The 24673-nt window shown below is 32.7% G+C and overlaps 1 protein-coding gene across 10 annotated transcripts in view; it reads left to right on the top strand.

Moving 5' to 3' along the window:
- Positions 1-24673, top strand: part of LOC124364407 (mitogen-activated protein kinase kinase kinase kinase 5) — an 81291-nt gene that overhangs the window by 38850 nt on the left and 17768 nt on the right. For 4 of the 10 annotated variants that reach the window (XM_046819855.1, XM_046819854.1, XM_046819853.1 and 1 more), the window contains exons 10-13: positions 3114-3259; positions 11441-11523; positions 13130-13264; positions 17616-17654. In XM_046819855.1, the coding sequence (XP_046675811.1) occupies positions 3114-3259; positions 11441-11523; positions 13130-13264; positions 17616-17654 (403 nt within the window). The remainder of the gene's footprint in view (positions 1-3113; positions 3260-11440; positions 11524-13129; positions 13265-17615; positions 17655-24673) is intronic. The other 6 variants (XM_046819861.1, XM_046819859.1, XM_046819860.1 and 3 more) reach the window with 4 other exon arrangements.

Raw genomic sequence — 24673 nt, 5'->3', positions numbered from 1 at the left:
AGTTGATAATATAGTATAGTTGAGAATAGTATTTAGAATGACAATGCAAATTATTGTGGTGGAGCAATGATGATCTACATCTTGATCAATTTTCAAATTGAAGTGCCAATGATTCATGTACATGTAGTATAGTATATTTATTTGTGAGGTCTCCTGAAGATGAAATTTTGATTTCAAAAGGAAACACACTAAATTTACATAATACTGTAGTAGTTGTACAATAGGGTGGGGCTGAAAAAAAAAATTATTTTTTTTTTTCAAGTGCTATAACCGCGGAAAACTTGCATATATACTTCATAAATAAAATGCAACTGGGAAAAAAATTATTTTTTCAATATCACGGTAGCGCAATGCAATTAAAATAGTTCGTTTTTTGAAAAAAACTTGGATTTTTATAATTTTTTCTCCGGTGTAAAAACTTTAAATAATCAATCGCTATAGTGAAAAAAACTGTATAATTTTGACTTAGAAAACAGAAATACACAATGAACCAGTTAAAAAAACAATGTTTACGGTAGCGCAAACAGCTTTAAATAACGGATAATTTACGCTAAAAGGCGCAGTTTACAACACTGCCGTCCTGCGACAGTTTTACTCACAATGCCTTTTAATAAAAAGTTTTTGTTTTAATTTATTTGTTGTTTTAAAGTGTGGGGACTGCAAATTAATAATTCAAATTCCTTTTAACATAGTTTATTAGCATCAACTTAATCATAGCATTACACATTTTTCATGAAAATTGTTATTGAAAATTCAAAAAGGAATTTTGATTTGTAGGATATATTTCATCACAAGTCCATAATCATTCTTGTTTAGGAAGTTTGAAGGCTGATTTGCTTTCAAAAGCATGGCATAGCTGCTCTTGACTGTAGTGTAGTTCGGATGAGCCCATCTCTTGCTTCAAAACCAACTACTTTTTGTGAAGCGATGGTTACAAGTTTGATGCATCGTTCAACCCGCTTGCGTATGACAAGGAAATTTGTCGAATCTCCATTCAGCTGCGGTGTCCCCAGTCAAGATTTTTTGCACGAATTTCTTCGTTGCTGATTCTTCTTAGTAATGGTGGTGGGTGACAATGTGGTGGCAGTCCAGTCAATCAGTTCACTGTACTCTGTGGCTTGAAAATTTAATTTGGGTGGATGGAAAGCTCTAATTGACTTTCTTTTGGGTGCTGATGTCCTGGCCTTTATGATTCGTCTCAAACCCAATTCTCTTATGTGAGTTCTTTATCTACTATCATACTCAACATCAAGTTTTCTGGGTGGGCAAAGTAAGCGTTCCTTTCAATAACGGGGTCAATTACTTGAAGCAGATTTTCAGGCAGGAATCTTGAGGATTTTACAGTTTGAAAATATGTGTTCTGGTCCATCAGTTAAGTACTTGCTTTTTTGATATTGAACCAAACAGGCATGTATGACTTCAGAATAAAATGAACTACGATTTTATGTTCGTCTGATGGATATTCAACACTCACATACAATCTTAGAATCCTGTTAGCCATTGTTTAGCCATCTTGCGTGAGAGAGTGGGCCAGGTTCACGGTGAGATAAATCTATAGGACAGATTCCTGATTGTACAGCAGAACTTATGTCCAGTAAATACTGTTGGTCCTTGCTCAATATGCTTCGGTCAATATCTGGAATTTCACAACTCCACACTAGCAAAATTTCACCAAGGGGAGTTTTTCGCAGTTTATTGAGCTCTGTTCCGATAGGTCCTTTAAATGTTGTAGCCCTGTAGTGTCTCCATCCAAAAACTGGAACAAGTGTCGGAGTGGTAATTCGTTGAAGTGCAAGAGACAAACTGCCCACTGCATTGCCTTTTTCACTTTTTCTTCAATTGTTCGAATTACGCCCCCTTTCCACCCTGTATTTGTAACGGTGCCGTCACATCCAATGACGTCTAAATCATCAAGGGAAAGTCCAGTTTTTTTTAAATAAGAAATTATACTGTCGGCAATGTTTTGAGCAGATCCAGAACAAGTGTCACATGACCAACATATACAGATCCAGGTTCTTGAATGATAGAATAATGTTCTTCCTTAATCACTCTCTCCCGAAAATGCTTTGAATTTACCTTTTCAATCACAATAGTGTCATCTTTCCCTTCCATCAAAATACAATCCTTGAAATGTGTTGAGCTCAGCCTGATTCTGCACCTGCAGTTCTGTGCGGATAACCTTTTTCCCCCTTCGGATTTTATTTTTATCAATAACATTAGAATGTTCAGTTTCAGTTATAATACCAAAATCTTGCAAAAAGGCTAGAAGCAATAGCAGCTGTTGCTCTATCAGAAACTCCAAAACGATCACTTGTTAGCGCAGTATTAGTCAATTTAACTCGCATCTGCCATGGTGTCTTTACAACAGTTGAAACTCTTCATCGCTACTATCCTCATTTCTATTTATTTCAGTTGAGTCAAAGTCTTCTATTTGTGTAGGTTCCATAGTTTTTTGAGCACGATGGCTGTGACAATGAGTCAACGTTCGACTGACATCTGCTGTACTCAGTGTTTTTTCTTTTTTGTCTTTGAATAATTTTTTTTGACTCCTTCACATCTACGTTACCCAATTTTGCCTAAACTATGTTTAGGCAAAATGTGTAAAAATTACACATGAAAAAATGTGTAATGCTATGATTAAGTTGATGCTAATAAACTATGTTAAAAGAATTTGAATTATTAATTTGCAGTCCCCACACTTTAAACAACAAATAAATTAAAACAAAACTTTTTATTAAAAGGCATTGTGAGTAAACTGTCGCAGGACGGCAGTGTTGTAAACTGCGCCTTTTAGCGTAATTATCCGTTATTTAAAGCTGTTTGCGCTACCGTAAACATTGTTTTTTAAACTGGTTCATTGTGTATTTCTGTTTTTCTAAGTCAAATTATACAGTTTTTTCACTATAGCGATTGATTATTTAAAGTTTTTTACACCCGGAGAAAAAATTATAAAAATCCAAGTTTTTTTTCAAAAAACGAGCTATTTTAATTGCATGCGCTACCCGTGATATTGAAAAAATAATTTTTTTCCCAGTTGCATTTTATTTATGAAGTATATATGCAAGTTTTCCCGCGGTATAGCACTTGAAAAAAAAAATAATTCTTTTTTTCAGCCCACCCTATTGTACAAACACCACATGACAACAGAGATGGTGTTTCAGCCGCAGACGAGGTACAGCCAGTGGACCCATCTCATTTTGCAGATGTCAACAGAGCTTGGGACATAATGGACATCAACGTCATGATGAACAACATTGAGGTAGGCTGTCACTGTACACTTTGTATCAATTTATATCAAGAAAGTTACTTGCACAGTCAAGTGTTTTGATAAATTGTCCATAAAACATTAAATTTAATTCTCTTTAAAGGACATTTCACATTGTCCATGGGCATAAGTCAAAGTCAAAATCTCTTTATTTACAAAATTTCATAGAGAAATGTATTGGCGTCAATAATACAATGTTAAAGTTTAAAATTTTACAAAATAAATAAGTTGAATTGAGCAGTCTCAGGGTCCCCACCCGACCGTGAAAACCGTGAAACCGGGAATAAGCCGTGAATTTCGTTCACCGTGAAAAAAACCTTAAATAAGCCGTGAATTTTGTTTACATACCGTGAAAATCTCTACAACTTTTTGAATAAATAAAATCAACACGGGTCGTCGTCAGACGATCATATGGGAAGGTTGACCTTCGCTATTGCAAAGTAAAAAGTAGCACGCAATGTAGGGGATAGACCACGAAGTTTGACAGGTGCTGCTATCTGAGCGATTTTACTGATAATATGGTTTATAAACAAATGAGGAAAAGGAAGGGCCGGTGGGAGATGACGCTTCGGCTCAAATCAACGTGAGGCCTGTCTTTGTCCTGTCGCCAGGTTCCGGGCCCTTCCGGCTACACGGCTGTAAACAAGGCATTCTCTGATTGAACGCGAGATGAATAACACAATTGAATTACTTGATAGATTGTCGTTTAATGTAAACACTTCTCGTATTGGAGTTTTATTGTATCAGATATAGTCTATTATTGTTTTCATAAAATAAAAAAAGTATACAAATCCTTAATCTAATGTAAGGAATTTAAAATTACATTTTAACCTTAATTTCATTCTATTAAATCCCTTATTTTTATTTAAATATTAATGAGAAAAAATGCTATTCAGTACGATATCTATATCGTTGTGTGTAATGACTGTTAACACAATGTAATAATTATAAAAAATTTTAATTTATGGTGGACAATAAATTGAATTAATTTAGGGTCTTGCGTAAATAAATAGTATAATAATGTGACGGAGCAGAACCTACACGACACATATCAATTAACGCAGCGAGACCATAACTTTATAGGCCTATATAACTGTTTTAATTACCAGTAAGGTCGTTTGATGAAAACAATTTTATTTTTTCATCTCTTTAGATATTAAACGGTAGTGATATGCGTTTTCCTTATCAATAATATTTTTTTTATGATTCCTAAGCTGCATGGATATTATGAGTGTACACGGTTTAAAATCTTTTATGGTTAATGTGTGTTTAAATTGTATAATGTATTAGTAAAATATTACAAATGAAACGTCATGTTATAAAAACGTTAGAAAAAAAAAAACCATTGCATTTTTTCTAACCAGGAAAACAACAAACGTCAAGTAACTTTGTAGTGTTAAGCTTTATTACTACAAAACTACAAATCGAGGAAGTCGTCCAAGTATAATTTTGTCGGGTTCCATACGACTACGTTAACGCTATTAATCATTTCATGCAGATGAAAAATATATCGTACAAGGTTCATTTATTGTAATGTGGTGCAGCGATGTTATGGTAAAAATAACCTTTGTTGTATTACTGTCAATGAGAGTGGAAGGGGAGGGGTATATCGTGTACTCCACTCCCCCATCCTCGGACAACAGCTGGTTTCATGTCTCAACATGAAAGATTATTGTTTTCCCCAGCTCGGCACTCCAATCTTATTCTTATTGTGAGAATTGATATAAAGATTTAAAGCTTTTCATTCAACTCATTCTGACACTTTCTCACGGAAATTCTTCTGTTGAAAGAGGCCTTCTCTGTCAACAAACAGTGTATAGTTGAAAACTTGAAGGAGGAGAGTTTAGTCGCGTTGAGAAAAGTTTTGTGACGGCGTATCAGCAGCAGGAGGATTGGAGGCAATGGAAATCACTAATGAATTAGTTCATGCTGCCAAAAATTCCCACGCCCACTACTCGGAGCACTTGGCAAAACAACGAGAAGAAATGAAAGACAAAATTAATTCTGAGAAAGAGAGGAAGCAAGCTGCAATAGAAAAAAAAGAATTGGAAGCACAAAAATTCCAGGTTTTGTCCGACGCCAGGAAAAGGGCAGCTGAGTTAGACGAATAAGATACAGGGAACTTAGCAAAAAGTGCAAATCGTAATTCACTTTTATTCTAGACATTTTTATCAATTTCTTTATTTATGTGTACAAATATAATTTTTTTTTTGTATAAACTGGTACCAAATAACTTTTCTTATAACAAGGTTGTATATAATTTTTATATACATTTAACGTTTATATGTTATTTTAATTTCAATAAAATTGCCTTTTCTTATGTACTAAATTAAAATGTGAACCTGTGATTATGTGAAAATTTTCTTGTGGAAGAAATCGATCGAAATAATAATAATAATGTGTTAAACAAGAAAATAATTTAATAATCACGCAAGTGTACTTCATGGACTCAAACGAGGTTAGCCTTAGCCAACGTACGAATCCCGTCACCCTGCATCTTGTCTAACCTGTGTCAACAAAGTTCTCTTCAGATTTCAACAAACTTGTAAGTTAAAGAAAATTATGAGCCATGTGCATGCTAATTATATTGAAATTTGTCTTTGTCATTTGCTTTTGAATGACTGTTATGATGATGTTTTGTAAAAATAATATGCCTTGTTATATTCATTATGTAGCAAATCGCACATAAAATCGGGCGCTCGCCGCTCATTGCTTGCGTCGTAACCGAAGCCTATTGTTATTTCGTTCTTTTAGACGTTTCCGTCAATTCCTGCACGACCAATGACATTGTTTAGTCAAATGGGGAAGAAGTTTTATTTTGTATTTTACCGCTCTGCCGCGTCTGTAGTGTTTACGTCTCAACTTCGCCCCTCTCCAACACGATTTTGTTTGTACCGGTAACGTTGTTTATGAAAACTTTCCGACCTTGAATTTTAATTTTTTTAAACCGTGAAAACCGTGAATTAGCCGTGAATTTGAGTATTTAGATTGAGTGGGAACCCTGAGTCTTGATGTCTAAGATGATCATGTGTCTTGTAGATATTCTTCCAGCATGTAGAATGGCCTGGTCACCAGCCATCTATTCAGTGCCATCTTCAGTTTCTTGCCCTTCTGAGCCTTTATCCTCGGTTGGCAGCAGGTTGTAGAGCTTGCGTCCCATGTACGATGTCTTCCTCCCGTACAGTGATAAATGGTGTGCTGGCAGGATGTAGTTGTCAGCATGTCGAGTGTTGTACTGGTGTACATCTGTTCCCCGAGGGAGTTCATTCATGTCGGCAAACATAATCACTTCCTGGATGTAGAGGGCCACAACTGTCAAGATGCGAAGATCCTTGAAACCTTCACGACAGCTTTCCTTGGGTCCTAGGCCTTTAAGAGTTCTTATTACTTTCTTCTGTATCAGGAGAAGTCTCTGTAGGTTAGTGACTGTGGTGCCTCCCCATATAGCAATGCTGTACCTCAGATTGTGATTCAAACAGGGCATAATAAGTAGTCTTTGCAGTGATTAAATCACTAATGTGGTAAATTCTTTTGATAACAAAGAGGCTAGTGTTTAGTTTCCTGCAAAGGTTGTCAACATGCTGAGTCCATGAAAGAGTTTCGTCAATTGTTAACGCCAAGAAATGTTGCCTTGGGTTGCATGTCAACTTCTGGTAGGGCTGCAATTTCATCTCGTCTTCTACCGAATGCTAGTTGTTTGGTCTTGGTCATATTGACTACTAGGTCGTTTTGAGTGGCAGTACTGGTATGCCATATTTAGTGCAGTATATGAGTCAATTGCTAGCTCTTCTACAGAGCTCCCAGTGAGCAGAAGAGTAGTATCGTCGGCGTACATTAAAGTAGAACAGTAGGCATTTAAAAGATGAGGCATGTCATTGGTAAATAAGATAAACAGTACAGGGCCTAGGACTGATCCTTGTAGAACTCCTCGGCTTACAGGTAACGGTTTGGATCTGATGTTTTGTATTATCCCTTTGCTATGATGTCTTATCTCCACCACTTGGGTGCGTTCTTCCAAATAGCTTTTAAACCACCTGTAAGCAGAGCCACTAATACCCAGGCTTTGAAGTTTTTGCAGGATGAGGTTGTGTCCCAGGCAATCAAAGGCTTTGCTGAAGGCAAGCATTATGCCAGTCACAAGCTTTCCTGCTTCCCAGTTGATCGCAAATGAACTCTGCCAGCTCAGCAATTGCAGTTGTTTGTGGATCTGCCTTTCACAAACCCATGCTGACTATTAGTTAGCAAATTTTGTTGTTTAAGGTAGTCCATCAGTCTCTTTAATTACAACTTTTTCTATTACTTTGGAAAAAGGTGGAGATCAGTGAATTGGTCTATAGTTGCTAGGTGTCTTTTGGCAGTTACTTTTATGCTTAGGATATACTTTTGCAACTTTCAAGGCGGATGGAAAGAGTCCCGATGATAGTGACTTATTTATGATGCTGACCAAGGGGAGTTGTAAGGGCTTCACTGCAGTGTTTAAGTAACTTTGATGATACTTCATCAAGCCCTGCTGAGGTTTTAGACTTCAAGCTTTTAATCATAATTTGTACTTCTTCTGTAGTGTGGTGTTGTGAAGTTGGCTGAGCCCTACAATTTGCTACATGGAGTGTTAGCTGTTGACCTTTTTGGTGCTCATTATTGATGTCCAACGTTTGCTGTGCAACTTTGGTGAAGATTCATTGAAATGTTTCAGCGATTTCATTTGGATTGGTTGTTTCTTTTCCATTTATCTTCAGTTTCAGCTGCTCTTTGCCTTGTTCTGCACTCTTCCTTTTCACTGTTTACTATTTGCCAGATTGCTTTTGATTTATTGTCAGCTCTGTTTATACAGTTAGATGATGCCTGGCGTTTTAGCATTTTTAGTCTAAGGTCATAGTTTTTCTTAGCAAGGGCTGTGTTCTGTTTTTAAGCAGGTCACTTCCTGTAGTCTGGGTACTTTCTAAGGCATTGAAGATAAGTTTCTTTCAGTGTAAAGGAGCTTCACACCGTCTTTATGGTTAAAATTTGTTTTCTTCTTATTTCTGGTTTTCTTTTTAGGGCAAGCTGCATCAATGTATATTGCCAGAGTATTTAAGAAGGCATTGTATGCGTCTTCAGCATTTTGGGCTCCAAATACTCCAGCCCAATCCTCATTGTGCAGTAAAGTTTAAGAGTGTCAAGATTGTCCTTTTTCATTTGTCGTTGAATAAGACTAGAGGTTTTCTGTTTTCTGTGCTTCAAGAGATATTTTACTCAATTGTGCGGTGTGGTCTGACAAGCCTGTGTGTATTACTGTGGCATTGATGTTGGATGCAGATAGGTTTGAGCATATACAGTCTATGGAGGAGGTGGAGTTGTAAGTGATTCTGGTTGGGGGTAGAGGCAATCTCATCATGTTTATGGCTGGCCAGTGTTTCTTCAAGTTTTCGTGATTCATTATTTGGCACTAGGCTGTTTACGTTTTATATCACCCATAATGATTATTGAGTGGTTTTCAGCCTTAGTTTCTTCGATGATGTTAGAAAGAATGTCTAAGGCTTCATTCAACTTTTCGCTTGGAGATCTATATATGCCAGAGACGTAAAGGTGTTGTTTTCCGACCGCTATTCTGAGCATTGCCACCTCACATACGAGTTCCTTGCAATGATGCGATATCTCCAGTGGCTCTGTTTTTTTGTTGTAGTGAGTCTTTCACATATATTGCAACCCCTCCTTTTCTGGTTTCTTTCCTGCAAAAGTTGTGCTTTTGAGGGAGTATTCTGGGAGTTTAAGTATTCTCTAAAGAGTTCAGACTTCAGACCATGCTCACTCAAGATGACTATGTCAGGTTGAATGTCTTGAAGTAGATGAGATAATCTGTCTACTTTGTTCCTTACCTCTCTTGCACATTTTGATGTAGTATTAGCAGTTCCCTTTTAAATGACTTCTTCTTTACTGCGTTGGGGGTCAAGTTCTCTCCTTTCTGTGGCTGCCATTCAATAAAAAAGAAGGAGAAGAGTTGTTATTGGAGTGGTTTATTAGATAGTTAGCTTTAAATTGCTCAATGTTTGTGTTGTAAAATTCTTCTATTGTTTCTTTGGGCCCAAGTTTGGTTGCAGTGTAAGGTGGTCTTTTCTCCAAGGGTGGTGTCTCTTTACTTAAAGGTAAGAGGTTATCTTCAACAGTTCTTGGTTGTAGGTTTGCTGTGTCGAACTTAAGTGTGTCCAGTTGGTCTGGAAGTTATTACAAGGAATGGGATGGTTTTTTATTTGGCTGGCAGCATATTTTGCTGTTTGAAGTGAGATAGTCATGTGGTTAATTTGTTTTTTTGTTGAATTTTCCTTGTACTATGAAGTGAGCTGTTAACAAATGTTTTTGGAGTGGATTTTGGGTACCTTGAAGTTGTCTGTGTTGGAATTGTTGCAGTTTGAGTACTCTGTTCATGAAGAACAGGTCTTTGTGAAACATTGGCCTGGGGAGTTAAGCTGATCATTAAGGCGTGTAATTGTGGTCCTCCAAACTATCTTGTCTGGATTTTCATCTGGGGCCAACTCCAATACAATGTTTGGTGGGGTTTTAAGTTTTGTCTCTGGTGATGCAAGACATTCTGCGGTTTGAGTCCCAGTTTCTACCTTACTTCTAGTTTCCAGTTTGCCACTATCTTTTAGGTGTATTGCATTTGTGTTTAGAAGAGAGATTTGTGTTTCAAGATTTTTTATTTTTAATGGATTTGGTCTTCAATTAGATGTTCCTGCTTTTGATCATAGTCTTCAAAGATATTTTTGGATTTCCAAGTTCTTTTGCTTTTCTTTTTGAATTTGACTTTGTAGCTCTGCTAACTCTTTGGGTCAGAGATTCAATTCTTCTATTGTGTTTATCTTCTTCTTCAGTCAGTTCTTCAATCTTAGCCTCACTACTAGCTAGCTTGCACTGGGTACTTGTCAACTTGCTTTCTAAGAAGATGTCCGTGGACATATCATTCCATGTGGGCGCAGTAGTAGTGAACGTATCATTCCATGTGGACGGATTAGTAGTGAACGTGTCATTTCCCCGCCCATTCCCATCTAATTGCACCAATTAAAACGTCAGTGTTGACGAGATGATGTTTACTGACGTGCCATGGTGTAGTGATGGATGTTGTAAAGATGTGCCGTTGTTGGACTTTGTTATTTCCAGTAGTGACGAAGCAACAGTTACTGTTGCACAGTGTTACAAACAAATGGGTGTTCAAAATGGGTTCATCCAAAAACAAAAGACTTGAAACCTTTAGTGAGTACCTTCATTTGATACATGGTCTTGAAGTGGATGGTGGAGATTCAAGAGCTATTTCAGATGTTCTAAGGGTAGTATGTACACCGTTGGCTCTGCCGGAAAGGAATAAAAGACGCCACATGCTGTAAAAGTAACACATGCTGGAAGCCAATCCATTAAGCCATGACATTGACAAGAATAATTTTGTTAATCATTTCAATTCAGAGAAAGGCAGTATTCCTTGGAAATAGCAGCTTATTATATAAATCTTATAGTTAGTTCGGTATTATAAACACATACAATGTATTGTTCCAGAATATTGGAACGCTCTTTAAACTTGTCATCAGTTTGGATTTGAAAACAGCTGGATAAAACAATAAGAAACATGTTAAAGCGATTTTGTAAATATAGAATAATTTGATTTGCCTAGTAATACCATAAACAACTTGAAAAAGTTTCAACTAAAGTCACTAGATCATATACTAGGTATATAGATCTATTTATTGGCTGAGTGTTAGCAAAGCCTATTACTCGAGGGGCTGAACAAAATTATTTCTGTCTTTATGTCTGCCCGCACAATATCTCAAGAACGAATTGACTTTAAATTTTTTTATAAATCTTCATTTCTTTTTAAGCAACATCAATGATGGTGTATGTCACTCCATGACATTTGCTGAGTGTTAGAAACAATTTTTAGTGTTGTCTTATGGGTAACCATGATGGCAATGAGAAAATCACAAGAAATAAATTTGTAAACAAACTGAGTACACGATCATATGACATTTTAACATGTTCAATGGTAGCACATTTAGTCTAATAACATGCGCTAGAGACTTTAAATTTTGCATCTAATGTCAGCAAAGCCTGTTAGGCAACAGTGGTACGACATACTTTATTATTTTAGTTTTAAAGATAATGATTAACATTTTTGCTGCGATATTTATTGATTGACTTGTGATGTTTCAGCATGTACATAACTGTGATAATACGAGTGCCGACTGGGCCAAAGAGGATATTTTCTCAGAAGATTTAACAATAACGAATGAGAAGTAAGTCTGTATAAAGTAGTGTTTTAAAGTAGCAGGTTTTTAATACTGTGTGAAGAAGTTCAAGTCATCACTCACTTAGATGTCCTTAACGTCATCTTGTTGATGCTTTGTATCGTAGCTGTCAGTAATGATTGGACACAGCTGTAAAACTTGATGTTTCACACTTCAAACATATAAGCTTCGTAATTTCTCAGTTACAAACCTAAGCATTCATTCGTTACATAGGGCTTAGATTTTGAAGTAATAACGCCCTTTCGCTTAGAACAGTATAAAATGACAACAAAACATTTACGCTGACATTATAGTTAATCAGACACAGTAATATTTCTCTGTCCTTTTTCAGTGTTATGTGTCACTAACATTTATGTGTACTAATTGTTTAGAAATAATAATTTATTGTTCAATTGTGTCAGTTGGATCTCCAGCACTGTGATAGCAAATGTGTCACAAATACTTTATGTTCAGATGCACTGCATTATGAGTATTTACTGCAAATTACTCTATGGTGGTGGGTTTAGGAATGTTGCACGATATGTGATATTAATTTGCAGAAAATGCCAAGTTAAAAAGAACATACTGTTGCATTTTTTAACTTATGAATTAATATATTATTTTTTACCAATAGAAGTTTGAATTTTAGTGTTTCACTGAGAAAAAATATGATTAGACTTACTAGATAAATAATTTAATATATTTAGCCAAATCATTCTGCTATAACTTTGCAGTACAAATTTAAACACTTACAGCTTCCTCTTTTAAATTGGTCTTTAATATGGATTAAGCAATATTTTGCAGAGGGAATAGTTAGTTTATTTATTAAGCACCTGACAGATCCTTCTTAAAATCGTGTTATTGTTTGTTTGTCTTTCCGTCTGTATGATGATGCTTCAGAAACATCTTCAAGATTTGAAACTTGGTATTTAAGTTCCTCTCGGCCCAAGGTTTAACACAATTGATTTTCTATTCAAAATTAAAGATATAACTAAAATTCCACTATTGTAATGCAAAAACGCAGAATAAATTTTTTTAGAATAACAGACTGTACTTTGTTGGATTGGCTGGTTTCATAAAAGAAGGAACATTTCAACTTCTGCCATCAATATAGGATGGCATTCCAATCTTCAAAATATAGTGTTCTATCCTTGTAACTGATAATGTCCAAAATCCTTTATTTCAGTCAAATCAACCACTGTCGTCAACAATAAATTTTAAACAAACAATTTGGACTTTGTTACATTCTATGGCTTTTTAAAAATTTTGTAGAATGAGTTATTTATTCTATAATACACAGAGTGTCAAGCCTTAGGCGAGTATGAAATGAATGATATGAAGAATGAATAAGGTGCTTTGTGTAGTAGTTCTGTTACTAACAGAGGTTGACTGATCCTTTGGAAGGATACTTGAAACAGATTAGTTACTTATTCCCACCATATAAATTTGTTGATAAACTTCTGATTAAAAGTTACTGAAATTTACAGTCTCACTCATAACTTGAAATGCAATGCAACTGTAAACCATATTCTGTTGTATAGTGGTACAGTGCAGATTGTTGTAGTGTACAGTAGATGGTACTGTAGTGGTACAGCTGGCTTATTGTATTCCTCAGCCCCCTGTATGAAAGCCCATGTGCACATTATGGGGAGCTGCAGTGTTGGGAACCGCAACTTAGCGGAACCACTGGGAACTTCCCGCCCTGGGAACCCAGGCTCAGTGGTACTGCTATACTGGGCATGTCGCTGAGGTAATAAACGGTGTGAGGCAATCTTCCCCCGCCCTTTTTGTTGTTTACCGTTTTCTTTATTAACAGAACTGTACATTAGTATTAATCCCCGTCTTCTTGTTGTATTCTGGCCTTACTTCTTCCATAACTCATCATCATTGGCTTGCGTTCACTCATCACATTCTGTCTGTGTCTTTCGTCTTGTATTCTTGCACCGAACCTTGTTTTTAATAATGTTTAATTTTATAAGAATAAATTTCAGTAATACACGAACACTTGAAAAGGTTTTCTAATTTGCTTGTCAATAAAATCAAAATCAAAAAACTACAACAATGTAAAGGGTTGACAATAGTTGTAAGAAGGTCCAATAGGTTGACAATAGACCGAACATAGTTTTACTTATCAATAGAAACCAATCTAAATAATATTTTAGCGATCTTTTATCGCTGTTGTCCATTTTGAATTGTAATAACATTACTATATTACATTGAAATTGTAAAACACATAGTATTTGTATAAACATATTATAAAATTGTTGTTCATTTCCTGCATAATTCAAATATAATTTAAAATGTCATTTTAGATCATTTAAAGCTTCAAAATAATATGCAGTTGTTTGATTTATATATTTGAAATTCAATAATTCTGCTAGAGAAATTATGATAAAATATTTTTTGAAAAAGAATAATATAGTAAAAAGGCACAATATCTAATGTTTTATTAACTATTCCATTTTTACTTATCAAATAAACCAGTTATAATTATTTATAATTATTGTAATTCACCTTTACCACTCAGTAAAATGTCAGTTTATCATTTATTTGTTTATTACCGAAAATTTTACTCCAAATGAGATGATCCAGGATTATTTTAATATATATTATTAAATACAAATTAATCAATACATAGTAATATTGTACAAATATATAACATGGTAAAAAACCATTAAAAGCTCAACAAAACTGTTCCTTGATAATGAATCTATGGGTTAAATTTTAAATGCAAAAACTGTATATCTTTGACATTATTACAGTAGACATTCCTTAATTTATTATCCAACTGTCTTAAATAACTGATGATTGGCAATGTTTTGTTGCCGGGAGCACTTGAAGTATTCAGCAAATTGCAAGTGGAATGCCTTGAATGTCAAGGTGAAATTCTTAAACCTATCATATACTGACAATCGTTTCAGCTTCTTGAACGTCTCCAAACAATATAACTTAATGAGACATCCTGTCATACAATTATTCTAACAACTGACTACTAAGTTAAAAACATTTTTCTTTACTAGTTCATGACAACTGTATATTGAATTTTCATAAATTAATATTGTGGCTCAGTCGTATATAACCGATTCTAGGACTGAGACAGTTTCGTGGATTTTATAGTTGCACACAGTTTTTACTTCAGTAAAAATAAATACTCTAACGTATTTTAATTATAGTTGTATAGCTATAATTTTTATTATAGTTTTATGCCAGTAACTATATTTAATATTTAATTTGGTTTCTATCACTTTATGCCAGTAATAAATCATAGTTTATTATTAACACCATTTTGTTGTGAGGGTTTACCATTAAAATTAATAAAAATTGTATCTATTATAATTTTTATGAGTAGTTTGGTTAATCCATAAAGATTAGTGATTAAAAAGAAAAAAACATCTGCTCAATCACAAATCATAAGTAACCAATAAAAGTTAAATGTTCACTAGAAAATTGCTCCTCTTCATTTTAGTTTAATTTTGGATTTCCACTGTGCACATGAGTAACAAAATTGGGATGGATTGAAAAGTCTATAATAATAATTTACAGCTGTAAATATTACAATTTATTTTAAATTTTGAGGAAGTTGTCAAGAAACATGTGGTATCTAGGCTCTCTGTAAGTAGGCTAATAAAGTAAGGCTGTAAGTATCCAAATAAAGTACAATATTTATCCTACGTTCCAGTATTTAAAATTACATAGTAGTCAATTGTATTTTAAGACATATCCAGTATGCATGTATAAGTTTGATCATATTACCACCTAACCTAATTGTTTATTTTGTCAAATTATTTTGCTCTATCTTCTGCATGATTTGTTCTGTAGATACCACTTACTTGGGTTTTTCTTAAGGGACTTTTTCATCTATGTCTTGCTGCAATGTTTCTGTTTACAATGACCTTAACAATATTTTAACTGTAACACTTATCATCACATGAGTCAACTTAATTTGATGTGCAAGAACTAGCCAAGATGTTAGAATAGTAAACATTTGAATTAAATTGTTAAATCACTAAATATCTAGTGTTACTTTAATATGCGTTATTTAAAAATGTTGTATTGCATTAACACAACATTTATTGTAAGTTCACATGTTTTGAAAATATTAGTAATTTTAATATAATGTTACTGAAATACAGATTCTATAAAATAGTAACCTAATTGTGATATTTACCTAAAAAATTAAATGATATATCTGATATTGAAAAATGTTAATGTTCATAAAAGAATCAAAATAATTTTGGAGACATTGGATTCAAGAAGAAATTGAACTGTTGCCGATTTACTATGTTGAAATCAAGTTTGATTTAATAAGTGTTGGTTTTTTTTTAATATTAAATTAATAATTTGTATGAAAATTAATCAGGATTTTCTATCTCCTCTAATGAAAATGAAATACAAATTTCTGTTAATAATGCGAGTACAATGAAAGATTCAGATGAAGTAAAGTAAATGTGTAAAATTGTCTAAACACATTACAACTATATATATTTACAGCTATCTATAGAAGTGACATGGAAAAAACTCGTCTTTTTCATACAACCATTGAAGACTGGTTGTCCATGAGTAATGTCACTGCCTATGTGGTCAAGTCCTATTTTACCAGCCTCCCAATGGAAGTAACTTTCACAAGACTAAGCTTATGTCTTGTTAATAATATTGATTTGCATATATAAAAGTTTAAAAAACTAATTGTTTTGACCTACTGACTGATGTCTTTGGCTCTTAACTATTAATTTATACATGATATTTGTCATCTTTGGTCCATAAGAGTTGAATACCGTTTAGGTATGTATTTTCATGTATTTTTAAAATATTTACATATATATTTTTTGCGTAAATAAAAACTTCAATGCGTTTGTAGTTGGAAAGAGCGTTGAAGTTATTTATTGAACTTTCTTTATAGTCAAAAAACTTCACCAGATGACCCGTGGTGACCTCTGTGAAGATAACAAAGGTCTTGTTGAATTATCGCTCAAACTTATTTCTGAAACATTCCATTCCTTTGATAACTATTTTCAGAGAAAATAAATTGTACAAATTTAGTTAACGATTGCAGAAAGTATGGATTTGAGATGTTATCTTGTTTTAAATAAATGTTGGTTGTTTTTCAATGTATTGATTAAAAAGGAAAAGTTTTATCTACTTTCTGAAAGGATTATTTACTTCAAAATTCTGTACATTACAAATATATTGTTTTAAAATGCTATTTTTATAAAGCAATTGTGTAAGCATTTTCTTAAGGACGTTAAATAGTCAGTGTTCCATAGAGAGAAAATTCAGAAAGTTTATGTCTATCATATAAAAACTATATATCTGAGCATCTATAATACAGAATAAATTTAAGACTACCTTAGCCGTAATTTTACTAAAATAAAATGATTATTTTATTCTGATGAGGTTGTGATTTTACTTGGATTGTGATTTCACTCATCTGAAAGATCCATCTTATAAAGATTGCAAATGAAAAACCGCTAGAGAAAGAGAGAATTATGCTTTAAATTTGTAAACAAAGATTGTATTTCTCTAGCTTTAGATTAATTGCTACAGTCAAAATATATATTTATATCTTCCTTAATAAGAAAATTAAACATTTTGACAATTGTTTCAAGCGACCATTTCAAAGGTTTCAGTTTCCTTTTCTGCAATATTTTAATTGAATTTTGTTCAATCCTTAAACTTGAAATAGAATTTCTGTAAGAATTCCCTATGAATGAACCATCTTTAACTTTTTGACTCATTGTAGTACTTTTTAATTCTGTGGGATCGATGTAATGTAACTTTAAATAAAAAATAAGTATTTGAAGTATACTTTTGGTTACAAAACTTGGAAAAATTGTAGGTTTTTTTGTCTGTTGGTTTAATTTTTGTACATCGTTAGTGTTGATGATCTTAACAGTAAATTGAAATTTTGTTATGTACTATAAAACAAAATATATATACACAGTAAATAGTTAATATGAAAAGAAATTCACGCTTCAATGAAGCATGAAGTGGTTTATTTCAGTTTGAATTGTTAATTTTATTTTGTCAGCACTGTTTTTAAGCTGTAGTTTGCACAAGCCTTTGTGTTTTTATTTTATTAAATTGTTGGTATTATTGTACAGGAGCCTCTTGCAGTACATTGATGAAGAGCTTGTTCAAAGGTATTGTCAAAATATGCATTAGAGACAGCTACCCGCTTGCTGCTAATAAACTTTTCGGTTGATTTTTGTCTGCTTTGGTTGAAAATAATCAAGATTTTTGTATTACATTCACATTCTGATCAATTGCTGATTTAAACTCTTTGTGATTTCATTTATGGATTAGAATGAATTGTTGAGACAAATTTAAGGCATTCTTAATTGATTTTGCTTTAAAACTACATTGGTCCTTAACGCATTTGCATATATATTTATGAAAAACTTATGGTTAATGTTCATGTAAAATATTTTTTAGAATCTTCAAGTTCATTTGAATTGTGATAGAAATTTTTCCATGCGGCTTGAACCAGAAAAACCTAATGAATGTCGTCAAGTGAAGTGCATTCGTTTGTTGTTTCAGATGTATATTGTAGATGATTGTGCCTTGAACTCAAATAAACATAAATTGCCATGTAACTTAACTATGTGTTTCAAATGCATAGTTTTCTGCTAGCATTTGTTTGCTATCGTGTATGTTTTAATAAAATATAAAATCAAAAAGTTGGGCCAACTTATAAAAACCAGTTGGTTTTTTTTTCAATTTTTAGCTTTACATTCAGAACAATAAGCCATGGATAATTACAAGAACTCAAAGATTTATGACCTTTAATTATTTAAAGTGAATGATAGTCTGAAAAAAAGTATTTTATTCATATACCTGTGTATGTTATATCCATATCCATGGAAGAAACTTCTAAAATGTTGGACAATGATGTACTGAACCAATAAATAATTTTTGCTTGTTGCTTGAGTGCTTCCAGAATATTTGTTTGAGATATATTAATTTAATGCTTACATTTTATTTCAAAAATAAATAAAGTAGTACTTATTTATGTTTTATTTAGCAACGGTTTAATCGTCTGGATTTATTTATTATTTCTAGTTTGGTAACTAATATGAATATTTTGTGAAAATAAATTAGCAAGAATATTTACTTTTGTTTGTTATTTTTGATAGAATTTCTTATTATTTATATATTTACATTTGTTTGGCCTTTAAGCTGCAATTGTTTATCTTTAGTCCCTGATGAAAAGTACATCTATACTGCATTTCTTTTTCTTACAATTGATTTTCTTGGACTTAACAACTATCAATTATTTTGTGAATATTTTCTCTCCCTTCTAACTGTGTTTTTATTGGTTTTAAGCATGTTATAACAAAGAGTTTCTCATTAACTTCTTTAAATGCATGTTAATATTGAAATTTTTTCTTGAATGCTTGATTGAATAAACAGACAAATTCTAAAGTATCAAAACAATTGAAAACTTGTTTGTGATTGTTGTATATATTAAAAATTTTACTTTGAAGCTCAGGTCATGAAGGTTCATCACCATGGTCGGTTGGGATTTACAGATCTTTTTATTCTTAAACACAGAATTAACCACATCTGTAGTTATTCTCTTACCACAGATTTTACATTATCAAATGGTTCTTGGTGACTATTAATATTTGTTAAAAAAAACTGTACTAACGTTGTTTTAAATGTAAGCCGGTTCTGGTAACCAAAATTACGAACCAGTTTTGTTTACAAAAGAATTTCAATGCTGCCAATTACCAAATTTGATAGCCAAAATTGATACCAAATTTTGAAGTAGTTGGTATACTCATTTAAAAAATGTTTTGACATCTAAAAATGTTGTTCACAGTTATTTCAGTGAAATAAAAGTTGTGAAGCCCAATTAATTAGAATCAGTAAAACAGTTGTATGAATGTCACAGTAGTGTTATTTAAAAGTAGGTCCAAATTATATCAACTTTTTAATCAGTGGGGTTTCCTTTATAAATTTATTCTATCAACCAGTAAAGTTTATTAGCAGCATGTGGATGGTGAAATTGGTGAATAATTATCATCCTATAACATGAGTTCACAAAAATATCCTTTTCTACTGTTCATTAATTCGATTCATACAAACTCTTTTTGATTCATAAAACTACAGTCTTTCAAACCAATTGTATTTTATAAAGATGGTAAATGTGTAGATTCACTAAAGGGTGTTCCTTTTTCTCTGTTTATCACTAACGTAAGAAATTTTTCAAATTATAACTAATTTTACACGACTATTGTATTGTAATGTGATACCGTATTACCTTTTCCAAGTAGTTCCTTCAAATAATTTTGTCCCGAATATTTAAAAAATTGGAAGTGTTCAAATCTGTTTCTTAACAGGTTGCTAATTATTCATCTTAACTAGGAGTTAGATTTTAACTTCAAGAGAATTACAAAAGAAGGCGTTCAGTGCGATGTGGTGTAAAATTTATTTCCTCTCTTAAAGCTTAAAACGTCCCGGCTATGTGTTGGGTTATTCAGCTAAACCTTCAATAATAATTTTTATTAATAAGTGTTTGTATTGATATAATGACATTATTGCCAGTCATAGCTGAGTGTTAAAACAGGTAAAATAAATGTTTACTCATTTCAATATCTACATTCATTTTTTAAGTGTTATAGACATCAATTGTATTAAGTTCAATGATAACAACTATTTATTGTGTAGTTTTGTTTAAATTGTTTAGTTTGTTTTTGGTTTGATGAGTTTTAGATTGGTAATTTGTGTTTTTAGCTGAGATTGTTTTTGTTTTGTTTAATTTTGAGGTTAAGGTGGTATAATGATCCATACAAATTTTAGAAATGTGTAGAATAGAAATAAGAGGTTACTTTGATATAATATTATAATTTTTCTGTTTGAAAAGTGGTTTTGTATTTAAGTAATATATTTATCTATTTTTAATTTCAAATGCATGTTTTAATAATGAGTTTATTATTCGTCATTAATATTTTTAGTAAAAACCTATAAACAACTTTGTAGCCTTGTAACTTTTAATACTAACATTTTAAAGATATAGTATTAATGGATTAAAGAGAGTAAGGAAACCTTAATGGAGATAATTAATAATAGAAAATGAAACATGTAGACAACTAAATGTTTGTACCATTTGTAGACTAGTTAGTATTAACAATCCCAATTTACATGTTTTTACTAACCTACATTACAGGTGAAATTTGCTAACAAGTTTGTGAGTGTGTTCAAAAAGTATCTGATCCAATACTCAGATAAGTATAATTTTGCCGTATTTGTATTTAAATTAATTTTTCATTTGCGTACTCTCATAAAAATAGGTGATCGAAGTGAAAAAATGTCCTTTTTATCCGTATATAGTATCCTTGTTATGATTCGCTGCAACCAAAACTTTTAACAGCTGCAAAATACAGTTTTACTCATAGACTGCGGCAGAAACTTTATTGCACAGAAGCTGAGATATGTGATCTCACTCAGTATAAACCAGCAGCAAAAGTGTATGTTATAACTGTGATGTATTTCTTTAATTGATTAATTATGTTTTAATTTGCTGAAATTGTCTATTAATTTGGTGAGCATTATCTCCTGTACATATAGATACCATAAAAATTTTGGATTCAATCGACTCTTGAGTGCCAGTCAACGACTTTATCTCACGCTTATTTTTCAGTGTGTAACAAGTGTAATTTTATTATATATTTTCTATTTTTGTGTAATATTTAAGTTGTTGTGCTAGAAATTTCCAAATAATATAAAATAATTATTTTATACAATGCACTAGTTATAAATATCAACACAATTTATTTGTAATGTGCTCTATTCACTGTCAAATTGTGTAGCTAGGGCAGTTTTTATTATATTTTGGGGTATTTACGTGTCAAGTTAAAAGAATTTTAAATCGATAAATATTCAAAATCGTAAATCAGTCAATTTATATATGTTGTATAGTTGTTACTCCTTAATAACACCATGTTTTATTAATGGTTCAAGAATTTCTATTGCTTTTTGGCTCACTAGTGTAATGGAGGAAATGGGCAATTTTTACATCTCATAGTTTAATTTGCCTGTAGTTAGCAATATAATAGACTAGTCTAAAATTTAATCTGTCTATTCAATAAATACGTAAACTTGTGCAAGCTAGTAGCCATGACGCAGACTACAGTCCTGCCCACTGGCGGCGCTAGTTGCCTGAGACCTAATGATCCGTCAGTGCTTGGTGGATCGTCAAACTGTGCGTATGGTGCTAGTTCTTGTTAGTGTACTGTTTGTCAGAAATGGAAATTGACAAAATCACGGAGCAACGAATCAATATCAAGTTGTTTGTGAAGTGCGGTAAAAGTTATCAAGAAATTACTGAAATGTGGACAGCTGTTTACGGTGATAATGATCAGAAGAAAACATCTGTTTTCAAGTATATGAAACATTTTAAAGATGGCTGACAAGATGCCATGTTTGATGCATGGCCGGGACGACCTTCAACAACTTGTGTTAACGATAATGTTAATCATGTGCGGTTCCCAACGAATTATAGTACTAGAATGTGCTTTAAACCGCAGAACTGAGCTGGAATCCGGGGTTGTGTCTGGAGTCTACAGGTGCTGTTAGTGGGCAAGGCATTATAGTAATGATCTAACAGCACTGTAAAACACCTTGTAGACTTACTAATATTGTTATACTCTACGATTGATTTATTATTACAAATGTTACTGTTTTGTGTTTTACAGTGTGATGAGATATTATTTAACCAAATAGTTAGATACCGATTTTCATAAAACAATAACTTTTGCTTCCAGTGAATTTGTCATTAGTTAAATGCCCCTTGAAAACACTTTCTATAAAATGGTTACAAACTCTCAATATCAGTTCAAAAGTGGTCGCATTTATTTCAGATAATTTGAGCAAATAATAATATTTTACAATTTTGAATAGCTCATTAACTCTTCATATGTCACAAAATAACAAAATAATAAAACTAAAAATAAAATATTTTTAAAAAACTAGTTGAGTTACTCTTAGATGATGTCTATATGTACTGAACATGAAGAGTAGCCAATAGTGCAAAATCCACGATAAACGATGATTCGTGTTTTAGCTTGAAAAGGTGGGATGCCGTATCGTTCCATTGATCATTACACAACTCAGGGAGTTCTTGCCCACTTAGAGTGCCTGCGAGCCACATGGAAACACTCATAACGCACAGCTGTATGCAACCAGAAAACGCAGCATGTACCTTATGGGCAGCGCACGTTCTTGTAGCTTAATTCGTTGGCGGTCCCTTGTCCTTACCGATCATCAAAAAACTGTCCGAATGTTAGCTGATGAACTGAATCTAGGAAAACCAACAGTGCTCACTATTTTAATGAAACGTTTGGGTTAAAAAAAGTGTATGCAAAAATCATGCCCAAGCTGCTGACACCTGATCAAAAGTTAAAAAGATTTTAATGTGTCAGCGACTGGAAAAATTTACTTGAAAACTATGTTGGATTTCTCAATAGAATCCATAGAGTAATGTATACACCAAATTTATTTGGTTGAATGGTCGTGGTTTTATAAATATATTACATTGAACTAAAATTGTGAAACAAGGAGTGGAAAAGCAAAAGATGAATCTCAAAACAAAAAATCCAGAATCACTGATTGAGAATTGGTGTCATACTCTTGGTTTTTTTTTAATATCGAAGGTGAATAAAAAATTATATTTCTTCTTGAAGGAAGAACACTAAATTCTGAGTTCTACCTCACAGTTCTCAAGCATTTTAGAGATCGCATGTGTTGTGTGCTACCTAATTCGACTCAAGGCAATGGATGGATCCTTCACCATGACAATGTGAACAATTGATAATGTGCACATTGAGCATTGTTTGCCAGTTTCTGACAAAAAATTCAATCACCATCCTTGATCATCTTCCTTATTCGCTAAATCTCGCCCACTGATATTTGAAGGAAACAGGATTTTTCCGTACATTTGCCATCGTTCAATGAAACAATAAAATCAGTAATGTCCGGAAAAATCCTGTTTCCTTCACTATCCTTCCATCATCAAAAATAAACTTCAAACACTGTTACTTTTTTCTATTCTCAAAATGTATAAATGTGACGAGGGGACATCGCTGGGAAGATTTGGACACAATAAAGCAAAAACTTACAAGAAAGCTCAAAAGCCTAACTGCTGAGGACTTCCACGGATGCTTTAGTGTAAAAGACGATAAAGTAAGTGCATAGTAACGAATGGAGAGTCCTTTGAAGGCGACAAAATCGATGTAGACTAAATTTTGCAAAATAAAATTTTTATTGCCTCAGTTCACGTATTTATTGGACAGACCTCGTATAATATAACATAACAAAATATATTTAATTAAACAACTAATTACACAAGTTGTAATAGTACAATTTTTAAATTCTGCCGTTGTACTTGGTGTTCCGCACTTGCGTACTGTGTACTTTGATAAATAACTCTTGATATTTTTTTACATTAGTTTACAATTTCAGTTTAATCCTAATAACTTAATCTGTTTAACATAAATTTAATGATTTTAGAACCATATTATTCTTTCAGTTTTATTTTTATATAAATGATTAAAAATTGGCTTCAAATCAAGACTGTAATAATTGTTCTTCCTCCTTAATCATTTCATCTAAATTTAATGTCTACTACAATTTAGCAGTGTTGTATCATTTGCACACTGCACTGATTGACATGGGCTCAATTTTTATTTATTGTCTGTACAAAAATGTCGTCAATTTATCATCATCATTATCATTTATGGCTATGTTTTGTAAATAGTGTGTATTTGTTGGGGGATGTTTGCAAGTCATTGCAATATTATGTTGTTTCACAATGAGCTAGACATTTAAACGTATCGCTAAATATTGTATTTTGTAGTGTTTTGTGTTGTCTACATCATTAACTTTTTGTATTATACAAAACTAACAAGCTTAGGTAAATTTTTTCACATGTTAAAAAGCTGTAGTATGTTCTTCACTCTATTGAGAACGTATAAAACTCCAAAGTGAAATAATACATTGGAGTTTTTTCTAATTTCATTTTCTTAATAATGAATTCCTTAAATAATTTATCTTACATTAAACCTGATATTTCTAGATTTGCATATGTCGGTTATTAACTGGCTGTTTCTCAAATGTTGTATGTAAAAAAGTTGTATAACATTTTTTTTATTAAATATGT

The sequence above is a fragment of the Homalodisca vitripennis genome, chromosome 6 (assembly GCF_021130785.1).
Source record: "Homalodisca vitripennis isolate AUS2020 chromosome 6, UT_GWSS_2.1, whole genome shotgun sequence".
NCBI lineage: Eukaryota > Metazoa > Arthropoda > Insecta > Hemiptera > Cicadellidae > Homalodisca > Homalodisca vitripennis.
Note: the sequence above shows the minus strand (reverse complement) of the source record. Positions and strands in the feature narration are given on the sequence as shown.